Below are 21132 nucleotides of genomic sequence, written 5' to 3'. Positions count from 1 at the left end.
AGGGGTAAGGGGAGAAAGAGAGGTAGTAAGTAAATTCTAGTTAATCAATGAACTGGAATTTGAGACTTTAACTTTCTGACCATGAGTTATTTCTCAAAGGTTGCCAGTGCTCAGCTTTGGTGAACTAATAGCCTAGTGCAATAGTTTCTAGCCTTTGTTAAACTTTATAATCTCCTAAAAAGAGCATTTAAAAGAATAAGATTCATCAGAATGCACATACCCGACCTAGCCAGATTCAGGGTATTTGCTTTTGGCAGGTGGCATCTTCAAACTACAGCATATTGTAGTGGTTAAAAATTGCTAGTTCTGAAGTTAGATAAGTGCCTGGGTTTAAATTAGCTTACTAGCTGTGTAATTATAGACAAGTTTCTTGACCTCTCTGGACCTTAAACAACTCATCCATAAAGTAGAGATAATAGTGACACCTACCTCATGAGATTGTCATGAGGATTAAATGCGACAATATTTTAAGTGCTTTGTATTTATTATGTGGCTTATAGTGAGGGTTCAGACTACAGCAAGACCACCACAGTCCCTTTTCCAATCTCATCACTGAAATCCACTGGTTTGAAGAGAGGAAAATACTGGAATAAATTTTATGTATACTACCTGAAGTAACTACATAATTTGAATAGATTTTTAAACATAATTTGTATTTGAGATTGGATGGCTGTTAAAGTGGACTCTAGAGCAGTGATATAAAATTTCCAGAAGTCTTGAAGCTTTGACTGAAACAGATCTGAGAAGGAACTGAGAGGAGGGAATGTTGAGAAATATGAAAATCTTTGTATCTTTTATTGTTTTAAGGACTTCTCATAGACAGGCAAAGCCAATTTTTAAGTTGAAGTTCATGAAATGTTTAACTTGGCTTACTTATACATTTCATGCTTAGTATGTTGTAGTAGGAAAGCTTTGGGGCAGAGTGGAAACATTTGGAGCTTTTGAGGTGATACATCTGTTACCCATCCTAAATGTATTATTCAGAAAGGGAAAGTCAGTCCCTTTTGAGGCAGCATATTTAGCTACATTAAAAGTTGTCCGCAGGTAGTTCTGGTTGATAGGACCCTACTACATTAATTCTTAAAGTTTAGTGTTTTAAAGAGGGGGCGTGTGTGTGTGTGAGGAATGCAGGTTCCTTGAACTCTCCCCACCCCCTGCTTTGATTGACTAGATCTTGAGGGGCGCCCAGTAGGAATCCACATATTTACCAAGTAATACTTCCAGGTGATTGTGATACAGGTGGTTCCAAGACTATAATTAATTACTGAAGTGATTGTGGATACACAGGTCTCCTCAGGAAATAACTGAAAGAAGTTACAGCATGTATTTACAGCTCAGGTTGCTTTATTTATTTAAAATTGGATCATATTTATGTACAGTGTAAATTGATGAGTATAGAGATACAACAGAGAACAGATATAAATACAAATGTAGAAATTTTTTAACTTTCACTAGTTGAGAAATTATCTTTACCTAATTAAATCTTAGCTTCCTTTTTTATTAGTGAGAAGGGTCTTTAACTCTCATTTATGCTGTTTAGATAGCCATGCTTTTGCTTGTTCTTTAGCTTTAGCTCCCAAACCTTTACTCAGGTCTCTTTAATGTGGAGTCATAACTTGACCTCTCTTTATTTACAACTTATCAAAAGGGTGTTAATTTTCCTTTCTTCTGCTGCTAGTTATAATTCTTTTCCATGCCTTTAAGAAAAAACTCCTGCACGTTACACATGGCTTATTCCCCTTTAGAAGTTGCTGCTTCAGCCTTTCTTGCACTTATTTCTGTGGCCAAAAGAAGAGAGAGAGAGAAACTCACGTGACTGGGTTTTCAGCAGGCTCTTTCCTGCAATTAAGAGAAGTTTACCTTAGGAAACCAAGCTACAATTTATGCACCTATGTACAGCTAGTTTGACAGTGAATTTAGTAATGTGTTCAATTTACCATTGAATTTTGCCACTGATTTCTTTTTAATTTGAATTTTATTTTGGGGTACATTTTTTGGTCAAAAAATATTTCCATCTGCCTGTCTTCAACCCCACACAGATTAAAATATTTTAAGTTTAGAACTGAACATGGTAGTTTTGAAATCAAATTATGTGCTATTTTCTCATATTTTTCCGAATACTGTAATGTACAACTACCCATTGTACATTGGGCATTATTTAGATTTTCCAAATCTGGTTTTCATCTAAACCATTGGTAGTCTTTTTCTAGTCAAGTAGGGCAAATACTTTTCTGTTGTCTTGAGGAAAAAGTTATTCAAATACTACAACAGTTTAAATTTTTTGTGTTAAACATAAAATGCTCATTTATCTGCTTTTGAAAAGCAGAACAGGAAACATAAAACTACAGATAAATACTTCGTTTCCATACTATTCCATTTAAGATGGTGAGAAAGAAGATAAAGAACATCGGCAGGTGGAGGTATGATTAGAGACAGGAGAAACTATTAGAGAATGAGTTTGAAGAGGTTTGTACAGAGAAGATTGCTGGAGAGAATAACTGTTAGCTGGAAGTTAGCTCTGTCCTTTGGCCTGTAGGCTTCAGAGTATTAACACAGATTATTGTCATATATTTTTTCTACTCTCCTGCCCTCATTGCCTTTGTGGATGTTTCCAGCAACTTCTTTTATCTGCTTTGCCTCGTCTTCTTAACTTCCTTAGTGTCCTTATCCTCTTACAGGCTATATTGTGCAAGTGAAATATTTTTCTAAAGACAGGTTGTATATATAAGGTTCAATTTAGGCCTTAAAAGTTTAGGTTGTTAGTATGATAGATCAAAATATTAGCAAAAAGTACATGTATGAAAGGGTAAAATAAATGCAATATACAGTTTTACACAATGTTTTCTTACTTGAGTTCCAGTGCTAAAAGGAAAATTTCTCTTACAAGCACTGTGGTAAATCTAGCAAACAGAATCCAAGTCTCTCTCATGCATGAGGAAAAAATTAACTGTTCATTACCAAGAAGATATATTTTGTAAAAATTTAAGGTCTGAAGTAAGTTATTGAAGCTTTAAATTAGTAAACGTTCTCAACTGAGTAAACAGTTTGTGTGTGTGTGTTTTATTTGTTTGTTTGTTTTTTTGGGGGGAGGGGTTAACTTTTTTTTTTTTAGGGAAGGGAGGGAAAGGGGTTAGAGGTAGGAGGAAACTCCTGGACCAACTGGAGGGCCCGAAGGCATCATTGTCCTATGTACAATATTTCTTGTGTCTTGTATCTTCTTCAATAAATGCATTTTTTATAGTGTGTGGTTGGATACTTTCTGGACAGACCTTGGTGTGCTTATACCACTAGGCTTTTTGTGAAGCTTTAATGAAGGAAACTTTGAATCTGATTTTTGTTTTTGAGGGAAATGGGATGATATGGAAATGAAGAGTCCTGTGAAAAATTATGTCTACCATGTTTTTGTAAGGAATTTGATGAGGGGGAAGTGATCCAGAATGACTGTTAGCTAGTTTTTTTGCTCTGTGTATCAGAAAGGAAACAACTTCAGGGAAAACCCTGAGAGGGTGAAGTTGTAAAATCAAGTCTTTATATTCAATGCACAAATTCTGTATAGTGCTTCATAAAAATGGGTGTTGACAGTGTGCACATCCGCCATTTTTGAGGATTGTGAATGAGATAAAGACAAGGTATTGAGACTTCCATAATTACTTGTGTGTATATGTGTCTGTTATACTAAGATGCAAAATCCCTGGAGGTAGAGAACATACCTATTTTGTCTCTGCATAGAGATGTAGAGCCTAATATAATAGGAACACAAAAATTCATTGGATTAAAAACTTTTTAAAAGGTACCAGAATTTATATAGCCAGATGATTGTAACCTTTGAAGTGGTGGTATCATTTCTCGAAGTATGTTTGGTGTCTGTCTTTGGGAGATGTTTCTGTAGGAGAGAAATCAGTTGTGCCAAAGTAAGATAGAACTGAAGAATTGAATGTTGGAGGGGAATCATAGCTGAAATACATTAAAAAGCCAACTAAGCATGTTTAGTTGTATATTAACTGTTATAAGCAATATTCTAGACATTAGAGAGTCATCCTTAGGCAAATAGTTAGACATAATATGTAAATAGTTGAGTTTTATACAAATAGGCATGAATGAATGATTTCACTTCTGGTACTCTTTTCAAGGAATAAACTCAGAGACTTGGGGTCTGCCACCCTTAAATTTGATCATCTTTGGGTGGATATAGTTGTATCAATTTGGTTTTGGTGAAGCCTAAAACTTGTTACCAGTGTGTTTGCAATAGAGTCCATATTTAAAGGACTAACTTACATAGATTGTGGTAAAACCGTTAATACAGCATTCGTAAATGACTGTTAAAAAGTGAAAAAAGTGTTGAACTTTGTATTACAAATATTGCCTTAATGCTGTTGCTAGTTTTGAAGTATCTTTTATAGTTTTACATTTGTGAAATAAGTTCTATAGCTTTTTCTTTTTTTTAATCCCTCGCCTGAAGGCATGCTTATTGATTTTAGAGAGAAGGGAAGGGAGGGAGGGAAACATTGACCAGGTATTGATCCCACAACCTAGGCATGTGCCCTGACCGGGAATTGAACCCACAAACTTCCAGTTTGCAGGGTGACTTTCCAACCAACAGAACCACACCAGCTAGGACACTACTCACCAAGCCCGACCCTGCTTAGCTTCTGAGATCAGACGTGATTGGGCATGTTCAGAGTGGTATGGCCTTAGACTAGCTTCTCTAATTAGCAGAACAAATTACTCTCGATTTTAGTAGAACTAAAATGTGTCTAGCTTTTTATTGCACTCTATCTTATTTATTTATTTTTGGGAGAGAGGAAGGGAGGGAGAAGGAGAGGGAGATAAACATCAGTTGGTTGCCTCTTGCACACCCCCAACTGGAGCCTGCAACCCAGGTATGTTTTCTGACTGAGAATCTGACTGGTGACCTTTTGTTTTGCAGGATGGCGCCCAACCCACTGAGCCGAATAGGCCAGGGCATGAATAATACGTTTGCATTTTGTTTTAAAAGCTTTAACCAGTGGAATTTAGTTTCCTACTTAAAATAGTTAACATCAAACACAACCAGAAAATATTCAATTTCCTTGAAATAGTTCTTATTTTACAAAAATGTGTAGTTTAGCTATGGCTTTTGGTTTGGCATACTTATTCCTACTGAAAGACATAAATTTAATTTGTTAATTAAACTGGTGACCATATTTTAAAAAACCGATAATTGGAATTTCAGTTTTAAAAACCTGTTAAAAATTTTTATGGCAAAATACATATATAAAATACATAAAATTTACAATTAGTGACATTTAAAACATTCACAGTCATCACTACTCTCTAATTCCAGAACATTTCATCACTCCAGTAGGAAACGCCATACCTATTAGCAGTCATTCTCCTTCATAACCCTCCAGTCCCCCAGCAACACTAACCTCTGCCCTGTCTCTGTGGATTTGCCTATTCTAAATATTTTACTTAACATAAAGTTTTCAAGATTTACTCATGTTCTAGTATGGATCAGTACTTCATTACTATTAAAACATTTTTTAATCCTCACCTGAGGACATTTTTTCATTGCTTTTAAGAGAGAGAGGAATGGAGAGAAACATCCACCTGAGAGAGGAACATCAGTTGGTTGCCTTCTCGTATGCACCCAGAACAGGGATTGAATCCACAACCCAGGTATGCCCCCTGGCTGGTAATTGAACCCGCAGTCTTTCAGTTATGGGATGACGCTCCAACCAACTGAGCCACACCAAGCCAGGGCAGTACTTCATTATTTTTGAGAGCTGAATAATATTTCATTGTATGGATAGGCCACATTATACCACATTTTGTTTATCTACTTACCTGTTGATGGACATTTCAGTTTTTCTCATCTTTTGGCTGTTATGAGTAGTGCTGCTGTGAACATCCATGAACATGTTTTTGTTTGAACATCTCTTCAGTTCTTTAGAGTATGATGCCTAAGAGTAAAGTTGTTGCCTCATGTGATAATTCTGTGTTTCGCTTACTGAGAAACTGCGAACTATTTTCCATACCAACTATACCATTTTACATTCCCACCAGGAATTTTTTTGAGGATTCCAGTTTCTCCACATCCTCTCCAATACATCATTTTTTCTTTTTAAAAAATATTTTTCTTTTAAAGTTATAGCTATCCTAGTGGATATGTAGTATTTCATTGTGGCTCTGATTTGAATTTTCTCTAATGACTAATGATGTTGGGCATCTATTCATGTGCCTGTCAGCCATTTGTATATCTTCTTTAGAGAAATGTTTATTCAAGTTCTTTGCCCAATTTTAATTGGGCTGTTTATATTTTTTGTTGTTGAGTTATATGAGTTCTTTATATACTCTAGATACTACACTGTTATCAGTTACATGATTTGGAAATATTTTCTCCTGTCCTATGGCTTGTCTTTATACTTTCTGGATGGTATCATTTGATGAACAAAAGTAGAAACCTTTTAAATTTGGTGTATCACAGTTTTGAATATGTGTAACCAACTTAGTTTTTACTTTAATAGGGTATTTGTGATATGTATGTAGCTATCCAGAGCAAAGAGGTAGGAAACTATAGAATGTGTGAAAAAGAGTGCACAGTTTGGCTGATATGTTAGGGTTTGTGTTAGTTACAAGGAACAGAAGCCTGCTTAAGCTGCCTTAAATGAAAGAGGGTTTATTGTAGGCATGTAATAGCCATCTTGTGGACACTTTGAAGATAGAAAATAAAATATACCCAGGCTACAGAGTATTTGGACCATTGTTTATTCTGCCTTTCAAGCAATACTTGGGTTTTTTCTCATCTCTTTTCAGTCTCCTGGTTGTTTAGTACATGGTTTCTACCTGCAAAAGTTCTATAAAGCTGTCCTAACTGTATATGATTTATCAGTTCAAGCATCTACCATCTTTTGAGTGACTCAATCTCTAAGCCTCCTGTTTAAAAATTCTTGGAATTGATTATCTCAGCCTACCTATTAATTTGTCCCTGTTTTATCAGCAGTCTAATCAACACTGACTGAGGGGCAACAATAAGATACCAATATGGCCACTTCGGGCTACTGCTTCAGTAGGAGTTGGAGCAAAGGCACTATTAAAGAAGTAGGAATGGGTTGCAGGATACTAAAGCCACATATATTTATCCTACTTAGAAAGAGTACTAAGAAATAATGTTGGAAAGATAATTTGGGTCCAGATTGTAAAGAGTCTTTAATGTTAAGATAAACAATTAAAGCCCTGACTGGAATGGCTCAGTTGGTTGAACATCATACCACAAAGAGAAGGGTCACTGGTTCAATTCCCAGTCAGGGCACAGGCTTGGGTTGCAGGTTTGATTCCTGTTTGGGGCATGTGCGAGAGGCAACCGATTAAGGTTCCTCTCCCTGAAGGAGAGGCTCTCTCTGAAAATAAATAAGTAAAATCCTTTTTAAAAAGATAAACAATTAAAACTTTTCCATAGATATTAGGGAGTGTTGAGGATTTAGGGACAAGGAAATTAAATGCTCTATTCTTTTCTGCTTGCACTTTGTCATTTATACTAGCCAGAATGAGTTATCTGTCATTTCTTTTCCTCTAATTTTGGTTTGTCTGAATCTTCCCTTGTACATTCAGCAAGCATGTTTGAGCACTGACTATGTAGCAGGAAAAGAAGGAGCTAGAACAAAGCCTTACTGGTAAAGACATGACAATCACATTGCAAACATAAATTGAAATGCTATGATGTGATGCTAGCTGGGAACATCGATGGGGGAAGCAAGATTTACTCCTCTGGCACTGAATCTAGCTTTAAGTTCATCTTCAGGCTCATTTCAGTGCTTTACAGGGGTTGGGGGAGAGAGAGTAACTACACAGAGGTAACATGATGGAGTTTGGGGGGGGGGATGTCACAGAACTGTTCTATACCTCGATTGTTTTGGTAGTTACATATATCTATGTGTGTGGCAAAACTTCTAGAACAGTACACCAGTGAAAAGACAGCCAATTTTTATTCCATGTTAGTTTAAAAAATAAAATATTTACTGTTTAAATACCTTATACACAGAGCATTGTGAAGGTTACACAGAATTTGTTCTCATGCATTTGTAGAATAATTGCAGCATTGAGATCAGTTATATAAGGCAGAAAGTGAAAAGTATCAGAAGAGAATGCTTTATAGAAGTAATGGCTTATAGAGCAGCTTCATAGAAATAATGGCTCACCACGCACTCCTTGATTAAATAATGCTGTAGACTGAGTGTTTGTGTCACCCCAAAATTCATATGTTGAAACTTAATCCCCAGTAAGATAGTATTTGGAGGTGGAGCCTTTGGCAGGTGCTTAGGTCATTAAGGTGGAGTCCTCATGAATGGGATTAGTGCCCTGATAAAAGAAGCCCCAGAGATTGCTCTCGCCTCTTCTGCCATGTGAGCGCACAATGAAAGGGTGGTGGTCTGTGGACTAGACTGAATCTTGGACTTCCCAGCTTCCAGACTGTAAGAAATAAGTTTCTATTGTTTGTAAGCCACTAAGTCTATGGTATTTTGTTAATAGCAGCCAGAATGGACTAAGACAACTAAGTTTGAGAACAAAAGTGATTTTTTTTTCTCTGTAGCCCCCATCTCCACACCCCCAAATTGGCAGACTTCCATTCATGTGTGCAAGCACAGCACTAGGGATACATTGGTGAACAGAACTCGTAGTCTAATGCAGTGATAGTGTAACATCACAGAGCTCACATTCTAGTGCTGGAGATAACATCTAAATAATTTTCCAAATTGTTTTGGCTATTTGACTTCTTTGCTTTTTTTTTTTTTTTTTTTTTTTTTGACAGTGGTATGAATGGCCTTTACTGGTTACAGCGTGAAGTAAAAAAAGCAGGGGCTATGACAACTCCGGCTCCTGGGCAGCTTCACAGCCTCCTTTGCCTTTTCATATCATTTTTAGAATCAGCTTGTCTGTATTTACAGATAATCCTTGTTAATTAGGGGAGAATTGACATCATCTTCCATTTCTTGAACACAACATGTTTCTCCATTTATTTTGGTTCTTTTTAAATTTCCTTCATCAATCTTATGTAGTTTTTAGCATACACATCCTGCTCATGTTTTGTTAGATTTAATATTTGTTGGAGCTACTGTAAATGATACATTTTTTAAAAATTTGTTTCTAATTATTCATTGCTAATACCATATATAGAAATGTGATTGATTTTTCTTTGCCTTATATCTAGTAGCCCTGTAATAAACTTAATAGTTCTAGGAACTTTTTTGTGGATTCTATGGGATTGTTTATGTAAACAGTAATGTCTGCAAATGGAGAAAATTTAATTTTTTTCTTTCTAATCTGTATGATCGACTTTTCTTGCTTTATTTATTGTACTGGCTAGGACTTTCAGTATGATTTTGAATGGAAGAGATGAGAGTAGATGGATATCCTTACCTTGTTTCCAATCTCCAAAATATTTCATCTTTCATGATTTAAGTATGATAAATAGCTGTAGGATTAAAAAAATTTTTTTTAATTGATTTTTTTTTTTTGATTTGTAGATGCCCTTAACTAGGAACTTTCATTCTATCCCTAGTTTTCTGAGTATTTTTAAATCATGAATGGATTTATGATATTGTCAAATGCATCAATTGACATTGATTGACTTTGAGCATTGAATGAGCCTTGCATTCCTGGGATAAACCCAACTTGCTCTTGTTGTTTTTCTTTTCATATATTGTCACTATTGATTTTTTCACTTAAAAAAAATAACAGCTTTATTGAGATATAATTTACATACCCTACAACCCATATATTTAAAGTGTTCAATTCAGTGGTTTTTAGTCTACTGTACTCAAGAGTTGTGCAACCATCACCACAATCAGTTTTAGAACATTTTTACTATCTCAGAAGAAAACTCTGTACCCATTATGAAGTTTACTCATAATATATACTCAAAATATTTGTTTACTCTTATTGTAAACAAAAACACTAACGTAGTTTCTGTTTTATTCATACAAGAAGCATATGTGGAAAAGTATTCACGGATGCTGTTAGTTTTATTCATCATCATCAGTCATTATCTTGTCTTTGTTTCTCAACTTTCTCTTAGGGTTAAAAGATAGCTTACATCCTGGTGACTGGAATATTTTGCTCATATTTTGCACGTTGTCCCTTGTTACTGTTTATATGCTTGTCCTAAATGTCTTTTCTATATTCTTCCTCTTCTTCTTGTGGTTTCTGTCTTCCCTCTGAGTGTCTTAGATATTACATTGGGGTTAAAGCAATGGAGATGCTCTTAATGAAGCATTTGATAGATGGCATAAATAGTATGTAGCACAAAAGCAAGAATATTTTTATAACTACTTTTTCTTTTTCCTTAGTTATATTTAGTTTTGTTCTCTTCCTGCAACAAAAGAATAAAAAGATCTCAATCAGTTTGACTTATTTGCTTATAACAGTTATTTGCTATAACAAATAAGACATACCATAAGGTGACTTGCTTCTATGAACACAACTGGAAGAAGAAAATAATTCATATTTTTGAGCTGTTTATATGAATCAAGAGGTCTTTTGGCAATGTATAGTATGAAAGAAAACGGGTGGTTGTGAAACGCTCACATCTTGCTTGTTCTGTGAGGACATGAACAAGGTAAGTATAATTAGCAAGAAAAGGAACTGTGCAAGAGATCTGGCTCCAACACTAGTTAGTGTGTGACCTTGGCAAGTGGCTCATTAACCTTTCTTGGGGGTATTGAGGGGGGTGCCCATTCAGTCCTTGCAGAATTTGATGGAAGCTCTAGATAGCTGTTCCCCCAAAATGTTTATAAACATACTACTTACTTTCAATTGTGCATATAGTTTGAGGAGGCTTATGGACCTCCTCTAGGCCATTCTTGTAGGTTTACAGTATTCCCTCACTTATCGCAGGTATTACGTTCTAGACACACACACACACCCGCAATAGGTGAAAATTCGCGAAGTAGAAAACTTACATTTGTTTTAGTATTTATATATATTTTAAGGCTTTATAAACCCTTCCCACACACTTATAAACCATTCCAGTCCCTCATTAACCGTTGCCAGTCCCTTATTAACCCTTTCCGCACTTTTATAAACACTACTTATGTTCTTAAACATATTCTACACTCTTAAACCGACATAACTTTAACAACATAAGTATACAGTACCACAAAATCCCGCGATATAGCGAAAAATCCGTGATAAATAATTAAATATAATATTTTTCTAAATGCCACGATAAGTGAACCGCGATATGGAGAGGGATTACTGTATTGATTCTTGATGAAGAACCTCTGGCCTGGCACTTCCTGGCAGCTCTGACATACCTTGAAATTTTATTTTTTGACAAACAAAGAGTAAATGATATTGAATTCAGTCTTTTTTTTTTTTTTTTTGGATAGTTCTGATCTATGGAAATACTTAGGTTATAAGAAGTGTGTATTAAATAAAAACCTGTATGATATTTTAATTTTTAGGGTATGTGATAATGACAAAGACAAGAGCCAGAAAGAGCCTGGAAAAGAAAATTCTTTTAAATTAAAAAAGCTTATGTGTCAGGAAACCAAAAAAGTTTTCTTTTGTGTGTATAGTCAGCTGAAAGTCTTCTTCAAGTGAAGAATGATTGAGGTTTGGAAAGAATGTAAGTACTCTTCATGCCAGATCTTTAATTCAAAATACTCAAGGGTAGCAAAAGTACTGCATTTTAAAGAGACAGTACTTACATTTCTTTGAATTAGTTACGTAGTCAACTGTGGCATTCCGTGATCCCTAGGTAATGTTTTCTTTTTGGCTTTCTATTATACTTTGGGGAAACTTAGTACAAAGTCCAGGAAGTTGATGTGTTTTCAGTAGTCCAACTTCTACTGAGACAGTTTGAAGATCAGGTCATGATATCTAATTTTTTAAACTTATTTTACTGTTTTGATTGAAGTATGATTTTTTTTTCCTGTTTGGAAAAGTATTCTGACACCCTTTTAATATCCAGCTTCGTTTAAGTGGTGAGCAGAATTTGTCTAATGACCCCAAAAAGTTAAAATAGTCATAGATGTAAACATTAGGCAAAAACAGTGAATTTTTTTTTCTTTTGACCAGAGCTGAACATTGTTGGCAATAAGGGGATTCAGAATTAGGCAGCCAGTTTTCTGTAGTGTCAAATTCCAGTCTGAGTTACTGTGGAATTTGCATGGCTTTGTCTCAGTTTATAATTAGTTTGCCAGTTCTTAACAACCCAAGCACTGGAGATTCTGCTATGTTAGAAATCATGAGCAGGGAGCTTACGTGGTGTAAATAAATTTTCCCCTTTAGGTTAGCTTTATCCTTTAGTAATGTATAGTAGACAAGTGGTCTGACTCTTTTATATCAAATGTAACTCTTAGTGTGGTAAAAGAAATCTTGGAAAAATGGAACAGGCACAGATATGTGAAGCAAATATTAACAGGTATTAACAAGCAAGAGTCATTCATTCATCAATCTTTATTATAAAAGCCACTAAGAGAACTCGGGATTTATTTCCCCTCCCTCTTTCTCTTCTAATCCCCACATCAATTTTTTCTTGGTGTGCCTCTTTTTTTCTTTTTTTCTTTTTAATGCTTCAGCAATGTAGGAATATTGAACCTCTTCTCAACTGGTGCAACAGATTTTCCTAGTTTCTTTTTGCTAGAAAGAGTGGACACAAATTAATAGAGAATGGAAGATGGTGTGTTTTTGTCTTTGTGTATGTGTAGATAGTTGTGTATGTGAACATAGTGTTGGTTGGGGTGGAGAATAAATTTAATGGGGGAAGACGGATTACCATTGCCATTCCCTGTTTTCTGTATATACTGACAAAATGTGTCACAGAATGAGAAAGAAAAAACAAACCCAAACAAAACAAACACATTTAAAAATATTTCCAGCATATCTGAAACAGTAAGATACTTTACAACTTACAAAACCTTGGCTGTTGGGCTATAGGCAGAACCAGTAAATAATACCTCTGTGTCAGCACATCTGAGTTTGGAATCAGTAGGAAAAAAAGACATAGAACACATACAAATGGGAACTCAAAACACCAGCTTTAATACTAATGAAATCTGGATGGAAAGACATGCCTTTGGTTGCAGTGGGCTTCCTAATACTTCATCTGATTTAAATGTATCCAGCTAATTCCTAGCACAGCACCGCCTTTCCTGTGGGGATCAGGGACAGAGTAGGTACAGAGGAAACTAATTTGGCCTCATATTAGGAAAGCAGAACAAACTGAATCCTCTCTGCTGTTTGGTAGCAATGTCTGTCACCAGATTTCAACTGCACAGATGGAGATGAATAATGGGGCACAGAGAAGCTAGGAGTGTCCCTCCCTTCTGGCCCCTGCCGGAAACTAGAAGAATACAGAGTAAGAGTTACCCTTTCCCCCAGCACTGCCATATAAATTTCATTCATATGGTCAAGCTCTACCTCTGGAATCCAGAAAGAATTGACCTGTCTTTTGTGTGTGTGTGTGCTTGGACACATTTAAATGTTACTTTACTTTATTTAATTTAATTTATTTATTTACTTATTTATTTATTTTTTAAAGATTTTGTTTATTGATTTTTAGAGAGAGAGGAAGGGAGGGAAAGAAACATCAATGTGTGGTTGCCTCTTGCGCACCACCAGCTGGGGACCAGGCACGCAACCCAGGCATGTGCCCTGACTGGGAATCGAACCAGCGACCCTTTGGTTCGCAGGCCAACACTCAATCTACTAAGCCACACCAGCCGGGGCTAAATGTTATTTTATTATTATTATTATTTTTTTTTTTTTTTGAGAGGGGAAGGGAGGCCTCTCGCCTCTCCTATGAACTGGGAATGAACCTGCAGCCTGCAACCTAGGCATGTGCCCTGACCAGGAATCAAATAGGACGACCTTTCGCTCTGTAGGATGGTGCCCAATCCACTGAGCTGCACTGGTCAGAGCTGCTTGGGCACATTTACTTTGTTTTGCTAAGAAGCCTTTATTGCTGATTTAAATTTTAAAAATTTGTCTTGGAGGATAGAAAAAAAGGAAGAGTGTATGTGTGTGTAAATGTGTGTGTCTGCGTGTCTTTGGTTTGAAAAGGTGATGAGAAACTCAGTCCCACACATTTATTTGCATTGGGACATCTGCTTCACCAGTTCCCTGACAGTGGATTGGGTGGACGAAGGATGGTGCATAAGAAGAACAACAGAGCATTACACATTTTTGACTTTTTTATGTACCTTTTCAGTGGTGTTTTTTCCCTTAAAATTTAGTGAAGTGGTGATTCTTTATCTAGGCTAACTGGTAGAAGCCCATTTGCTCTGTAATGTTTTATTTTTATTTTACTATTTTCCATTTATTGAATTGAGAGAGAGAGAAATATCGATTTGTTGTTCCACTTATTGATGAATTCATTGGTTCATTCTTGTATGTCCCTGACCAGGGATTGAACCTGCAACCTTGGCATATTGGGACAATGCTCTAACCAACTGAACTACCTGGCCAGGGCCTATAATGTTGTTTTAATACAATTCTATACATCCGTAATAATATTTTTAAATTACTTTTTATTGCAAATGTATGCCAGTTAGCTAAATTGAAAGTTGTTTTTTGTGGCAGGAGTAAACTGAAAACCCTATCCAAAAGTTCTTAATGGCATAAGAAATTAATGTGGAACATTATCTGATGGCCATTCTTAGTAACTGGATACCTGTGGGCTCATTTCTTTTTTTGAAATTTATTACAGTAGCCAGAGCTTTTTGGATATATAAATGTAAGCTATTTGGCCTTTAAAAAAAATAATTTAAAGAGAATTTAAACTTCATTCTGAACTTACTATGATTGTAATGGTACTATAATGCATATTGGAACTAGTTTTTTTTTTTTTTTATTGTGGAGTTTATTTGTTTTTTTGTTTTTTTCCTTTTTATCCTTTTCAGTAAGAAAATTTTTTTCCTTAGTTATATACTCTTGCAGTAAGCTTTCTTGTACATACCTGTTCTAGAAAAAAAATTACATATACCTGTATTATGACAATGGAGGATCAGTTGATGCCCTTTTGTTACAAACAATAACAAATTATTACTGAAAATCATTAAATAATATGTTCCCAAAAGATTTTTACTTAATCCTTTACAAAATATTTTATACAAGTTCTCTTGAACTTTTTTGTTCTCCATTTCTTGGCTTTTATTGTCAAGTGCATGTATAGTTAATTTGTCACTTTGTAGCTGATTCAAAGCAAATATTTACATTTATTTATTGCTGTCATTTTCTTTCCAAGTTATTTATCTAATGTCTCTCTTGATGATTCTTCTAATGTTTCTTCATAGCCAGGTATTCTTGAATCTTGTTAGTCTAATAGTATTGTAAATAGTAGAAATAATTTTATTTAAAATTATTTTGTGTTTGTCTTGGGAATAAACATACTTTTAAATTATTAGTGAGTAGTTCCATGGTTATCAAAAACACAATTCATGTAACTTTTCTGTATTTCAGAAACCTTTTTCTAAAAAGGACAAAGGAACTCAAATCAGTTGTCCATAGTGCTCCTGGTTGGAAATTATTTGGTAAAGTCCCTCCCAGGGAGAATCTTCAGAAAACTTCCAAAATTATTCAGCAGGTAAGTATTAATATAGCCATGTGGTTTGTTTAGCTTTTCATATATTTTTTTTCTTGATAATTAACCATATTCTACTTTCATTTATATTTTTGTATATATAAAATTTTGGGATTATAGATATTTGTAGTAACCTTAATATATATTTTTAAAAACATGACATATATTTTCAGTGATCTTTTATGGTTGTGAAAATTCTTTAAAGTAATAGAATATTGATTTTGTTTCTTAGTTATTCCTTGGATAGCTTTCTGTTGTTGCTGTTGTTAGCTAACTACTCTCACCACATACTTTGACTTCTAATTGAACATGGTGGCATTTGCCAACAGCACGGATTTTATGGATCTGGTTAGTTGTGAACTTAGGAAACAGTAAAAAGCAAAAACTGAGTAGATTCTGAGATTGAACTCTTTCCTTGGTTTCTTTTCTGGTGTTCTGCCTAAACCAAGGACTTTGTGAGATGAGTGGGTACATAATCTGTTTTAGTAATTTAGGAGCTAATTCTTATAATATCTGTATTAATATTCATATTGTTGAATTTTTAAGAATTTCAGATCTTATTTGAATCCTAAACTTGTGTGTTCCTCAGTACTAAGAGATCAGTGAGATTGCAAAGCAGCAAGACTGGATCAATTTGTAGCATGTTTAAGTTAGGAGAACTTATTGTTTAGAAGGAGATATACAATTTCCTATTTCTCTGTTTCCCAGTTGTAGTTTATTAGATTTAACACAACCAGCATTATGAAAAATAATTACACTAAGGCAATAACTATCATTCAAATTGGAAAAAATATCTTCCTTAAAGCGTTTAATAGTGTTCCTTTTATTGCTCAAAAGAAAAACTGGTTTCCCAAGTAATATAAGAAAATAATTTTTAGACCTTTAAAAGCATTTGTTATAGTTAATTTTATTTACAATTAATTAAAATATTGACTAGTTTAAATAGCTGCTGGGACGTAAAACTATGCTGATTCCCAAGGTGCATGCCCAGGCACCCCATGTACTGCAGCTAATGTGGGTCGGTGATATTCCACATCTGTCAGATACAATACAGACTGTTAGCTTGAGGTAGTATCCAATTTCAACATCAAATGGCACTGCATTCTTTTCTGTGACATCATATCATTGTGAATCTAGTTCTGAGGTTGTTTTGATAAAAATCAGATACTGCTCAAACATCAGTGTGGAACAGGAAATAAAGGTGACAGTGTCCAATCTGATTTCAAGTTTTGTGAAATTGTACAGTGCATAACAGGTATGCATGCCTGATTAGTGGTTGATTGTGGTTATTTAAGAATGAAATAGAAAACCTTTTTCTTTAATTTATGTGTTTTTTCAAATGGCTACTAAGTTTAGGACATAAATCTTATTCAATTGTTGGACATAACTACTATAGTTATTAAACAGAACAATTAGATTTTTTTGTGTTTTGGGGGACACCATGAAAAAATTACAGAGGCACTAAGGGCACTGTTAACTAAGAAAGTTTGGGAATCTTTGCTATTGCAGCATCTTAAATTTTAATTTTTTATTTTTTTTATTTTTATTTTTTGGTAAAGTCTGAAAGTAACCTCTCTTGTCTAGAGTTTTCCAGAAGACCAAGTTCGCCCTCTAGAGGCAAAACAGTGGTCTTGCTATTGAAGGTTTGTATCCCTACTTTATGGTAGTTTATCTTGAATATATGCATGTGCATACACTTTTATATCTTTATGTGAACTAACATTGTGCAATATCTTATCGTAGGTGTTTAAGTAAATTACTGGGGGAATAACTACCTGTTTATTGATACTCTGTATGCCTTTAATCTGCTGTTTTTATTTTGGAAGGCTACATTCTCTCTTTTTTTACATATATTGTGTGAAAATTTGATGACTGGTCAGGAAAAAAGCAAATCTTATTTTCATATGGGAAGGAGTGAAATTGAAATGCAGTTGCTGCCTCTACAACACCTTCTCTGGCTTTTTGTAAATGGTGGTTTCTCCCAGCTACTTCTTTTAATTTTTGAACTTTCCAGTTGTGTGTAGGTACTAGTGTGTATTTTGGTGCCTTTTTCATGGGTCTCTTTGCTTTTGGGAGATGTGATGATGATGAAATAGTTCTTCTGACCCTTTTCCACCCTCAAAATATGTATCTCTTTCACCATGTAATGAGATATGTTTCTGCCTCTCCCTTTCTCTTTCTCTTTTCCTACTTCCATGTGTGTCCTCTGCTCCCCATTTGTTTAACTTTGCTGTCCTCTTCCTTGCCATTGTCATTTTCAAGGAGGACATAATTTTCTTTTATTAGAAATAATAAACTTACAACTCTGTGTCTCTGTTACCATCTGAAACATTTTTAACAGCTCTGACTTTTAAACTCTGTAAAACATGAATATAAAACTATTTTTGAGCTCCTTTACCACATACTCCTTTCAAATGGATGTTACATGTTTGGAATCAGAAATTTAAAAATGAAGATATTTACAGTAAAGCCATGAAGAATGTTAGGACACATCTGTCATGTTTTAGGGTAGGATGTTAAGTTACTAAGGCTGTTGAAAATGAATGTAGCTAGTAATTCCAGTGTAAATTTGCCTGAAAAATTGAGCAGTGCTAAATGTACTGTAATCAATTCCTTTGAGCTTTCTAAAGATGCCTTACGTGCTTTTTAGTGACAAAACAGTAAGATTTATTAGATTAGAATACTAGTATTACTTTATAGGATAATTTTTTTAAAGCTGATATTCAGAAAATAGTTGCCATATTTTAAAGTATGAGCATAATTATGTTATTGGGCCAGACTTTTTTTCTTTAGTGGAAAGCTATAAGATTATAAACTAATTATATAGGGAAGTCAGTTTGATTTATCATCTTTTTCTCTAATTGTTCATTACACAAATAATATGATTATCTTTTCTCTATAAAATATAAAACATTATAGATGATATGTCTCATTTCACTTTCCCTTCACATATTTAGGCCTTTTAAAATTTATTTTTTATGTGGAAAACACATAATTTTTTCATGTGTTTATATATATGGGGTTATATAAGTTTTTCTATGCCATTTCAGAAACAAAATGTCTCTGTATGTGCATGTATATGTATATTTTTATTTTGCTTTATTTAACTTTACATGTTGTGTAGCTATAGCTCTTTAGAAATACATAAAGTTCATAAGCGAAAGATAATTGTAGATTAAATATTTTAAAAATTGTCTTATGGTAAATTATATTAAAGATTTAATCAATTTTAGCTCTCCATGTTAACGGTAAAGAAACATAAAAGTCATTTTAGAGTAAGAGCAAAGTCAGACTGACTCAGGTTTGGCATTTAACTTAGTCACTTCCCAAATCACATGAATATTCATAATATTATTTTATGAGGATTATCACATGTGTTCTCTTGCAGGTGTGAAATTCCTGCTTGTGGCCTTTTGAACCACTTGGTGAGCCATGTTAAAAATCACATCCATTAATTATAAATAGTATTTCAGTTATTATGTAGTTCAATTGACCTGTGTTTTTGTTTTTCTAAATTAATAGGCTGAAATTTAAATATAGCTGTATAGTTTATCTTATGACCTCCAAACTGCAAGTAAGAATGATTGCAAATGAGCCATGTTATGTATAATTGTAACATGATTGCATACTAGATTGAATATGTATACCCTATTTATGTCAAACTGACAATCTTTCAGTGGAAAGTAATTTTTTTTTTTTTGCTAGGCACTGTTTTTATATTGGCACCTTTAATTAGAAAATGAGGTTGTCATACTTAGATGATGTTTCAAGTGTTTCATCATTCATGTCTTTTTCTGACTGAAGTTTTAGTTCAGTGATTGAATATCTTTCATGTAACTTTTATGACAGCCAAGGAAAAAAATTCTAAGACACTAAACTGATTTCTTAATCTGAGCACTTTATTTTTAAAAGATTTTTTAAATTTATTTTAGAGAGAGGGGAAGGTAGGGAGAAAGAGAGGGAGAGAAGCATTGATAGGTTGCCTCTTGCATGCATTCCAACCAGGGACCAGGCCTGCAATGCACGCATGTGCCCTGACCGGGAATTGAACTGGCACCCATTAGCTTTGCGGGATGACAGTCAACTGAGTCATTCTAAGCAGGGTTTAATCTGAGAACTTTGAATTGTGTAAAAGTTAAGTAAGTCACTCTTATCAGTTAAACCTTTGCTTTTGAAATTTTTTCACTGCAGGAACCGTAACATAGACAGGAATTGAATACATGTCCTTTGTGAACAGTAGCTAAATATATAATATTTTGAAAGTGTTAGATCTTGATTTTCTGGTTACTAACTTTATTGCTATGTGTGTGTAGCATTGGAACATTTGAGAAGAGTTCTTGGGCTTTAATTATGCTTAAATATAGATACCTTTAGTGTAAAATCTGAATACCACAAAAATTACTTCCTTTATTTTTTGAATTGTGGAGTGGCTGAACTATGTTAGCAATTTATTTTTGAAAAGTCCTTAAAAATGTTACACTCTTGCATGTTTATTTTCACCTTTTTATGCCTGATCTGTTGGCATCTTGAAAAGGTAGTGCAGCTGTACGTGTGTATTTTATTTATACTTCAGGATACATTATTGTCTTTCCTATGTGAGAATAAATTGATTTTATAAAAGCTAATTTGTGTGGTCTGAAGATTGAGGGAGGGATTTATAACAGCTCTGGGCCTGAGCTTCTGGGAGAGGGAAGAGTGTGAACCACAAGAGAGAAGCTTAAATTAAACTAAAAGAGTAAAAACAATAAATTCTCAAATTCAGTAGGGTAGGATTTGGGGGAAATTTTTTTCCTGTTGTCAGAGACAGACTTGGAAAGGGGTTGCAGTTTGAAATACTTTGCCTGTTACATGATTCTATAAATACAGTTTGAGTATCAAAGTTATAGTAAATGTTGTATTCATTCTGTCTTTATTTTGGATCTGTATATTATGTTAGGCTTTGAATTAGACTAAACAAAATTATGCTGATAACTTTGCCAAAATAAAGTTTACTAAAGCACTTCTATATGCCAGAGGGATATGAAATGCTTCTTCTCAAGGTTTCTTTCAAGCTTGAATTATGGGATGGGTTTTTATCTCTACTAATTGACAGATTCTGAAAGAAAATTTAGAATTATTAAAGGCATCATAGTCTGCTTAACTTGCTCTACTGCAAGCATGATGGTTTCCCTGGCTCTTGGGTCAAGCTGAAGGAAGAGAACTTCTTTATCTTGAGGGAGTAGAACTGTCCACATGGGGAGTTCCTTCCATTTCTGAAATATTATTCTTATTTTCTCTGTACATAAACTGTTCACAGCATATAGAAATAAGAGCATTTACTTTCTAATTGTGAATTTAACATTAACCCCTTTAGGAGGAATGTTATCAATGTCCACTTAAAGTAAAAGTTAAGTTAGTGTACATGGTGGGGCAAAGGTGGGTTTACAGTTGTTCGTATGGAAAATAATATAGTAATTTAATAACAATAATACAAGAATAAACTTTTGTTTCGCATATTCACAACTGTAAACCTCCTTTTGCCCCACCCTGTATATATATCAGGCTATTTTGGTTTTCGTATTGCCTTGGTA

The 21132-nt window shown here is 34.4% G+C and overlaps 1 protein-coding gene across 7 annotated transcripts in view; it reads left to right on the top strand.

Moving 5' to 3' along the window:
• TBC1D12 (TBC1 domain family member 12) overlaps positions 1–21132 on the top strand; it is a 73040-nt gene that overhangs the window by 7872 nt on the left and 44036 nt on the right. For 5 of the 7 annotated variants that reach the window (XM_090277940.1, XM_090277938.1, XM_090277943.1 and 2 more), the window contains exons 2-3: positions 15442–15565; positions 17122–17205. In XM_090277940.1, the coding sequence (XP_090134066.1) occupies positions 15442–15565; positions 17122–17205 (208 nt within the window). The remainder of the gene's footprint in view (positions 1–15441; positions 15566–17121; positions 17206–21132) is intronic. The other 2 variants (XM_090277942.1, XM_090277941.1) reach the window with 1 other exon arrangement.

Source organism: Furipterus horrens, unplaced genomic scaffold (genome assembly GCF_987537825.1).
Source record: "Furipterus horrens unplaced genomic scaffold, mFurHor1.1.pri manual_scaffold_5, whole genome shotgun sequence".
NCBI classification, from domain to species: Eukaryota; Metazoa; Chordata; class Mammalia; order Chiroptera; family Furipteridae; genus Furipterus; species Furipterus horrens.
Note: the sequence above shows the minus strand (reverse complement) of the source record. Positions and strands in the feature narration are given on the sequence as shown.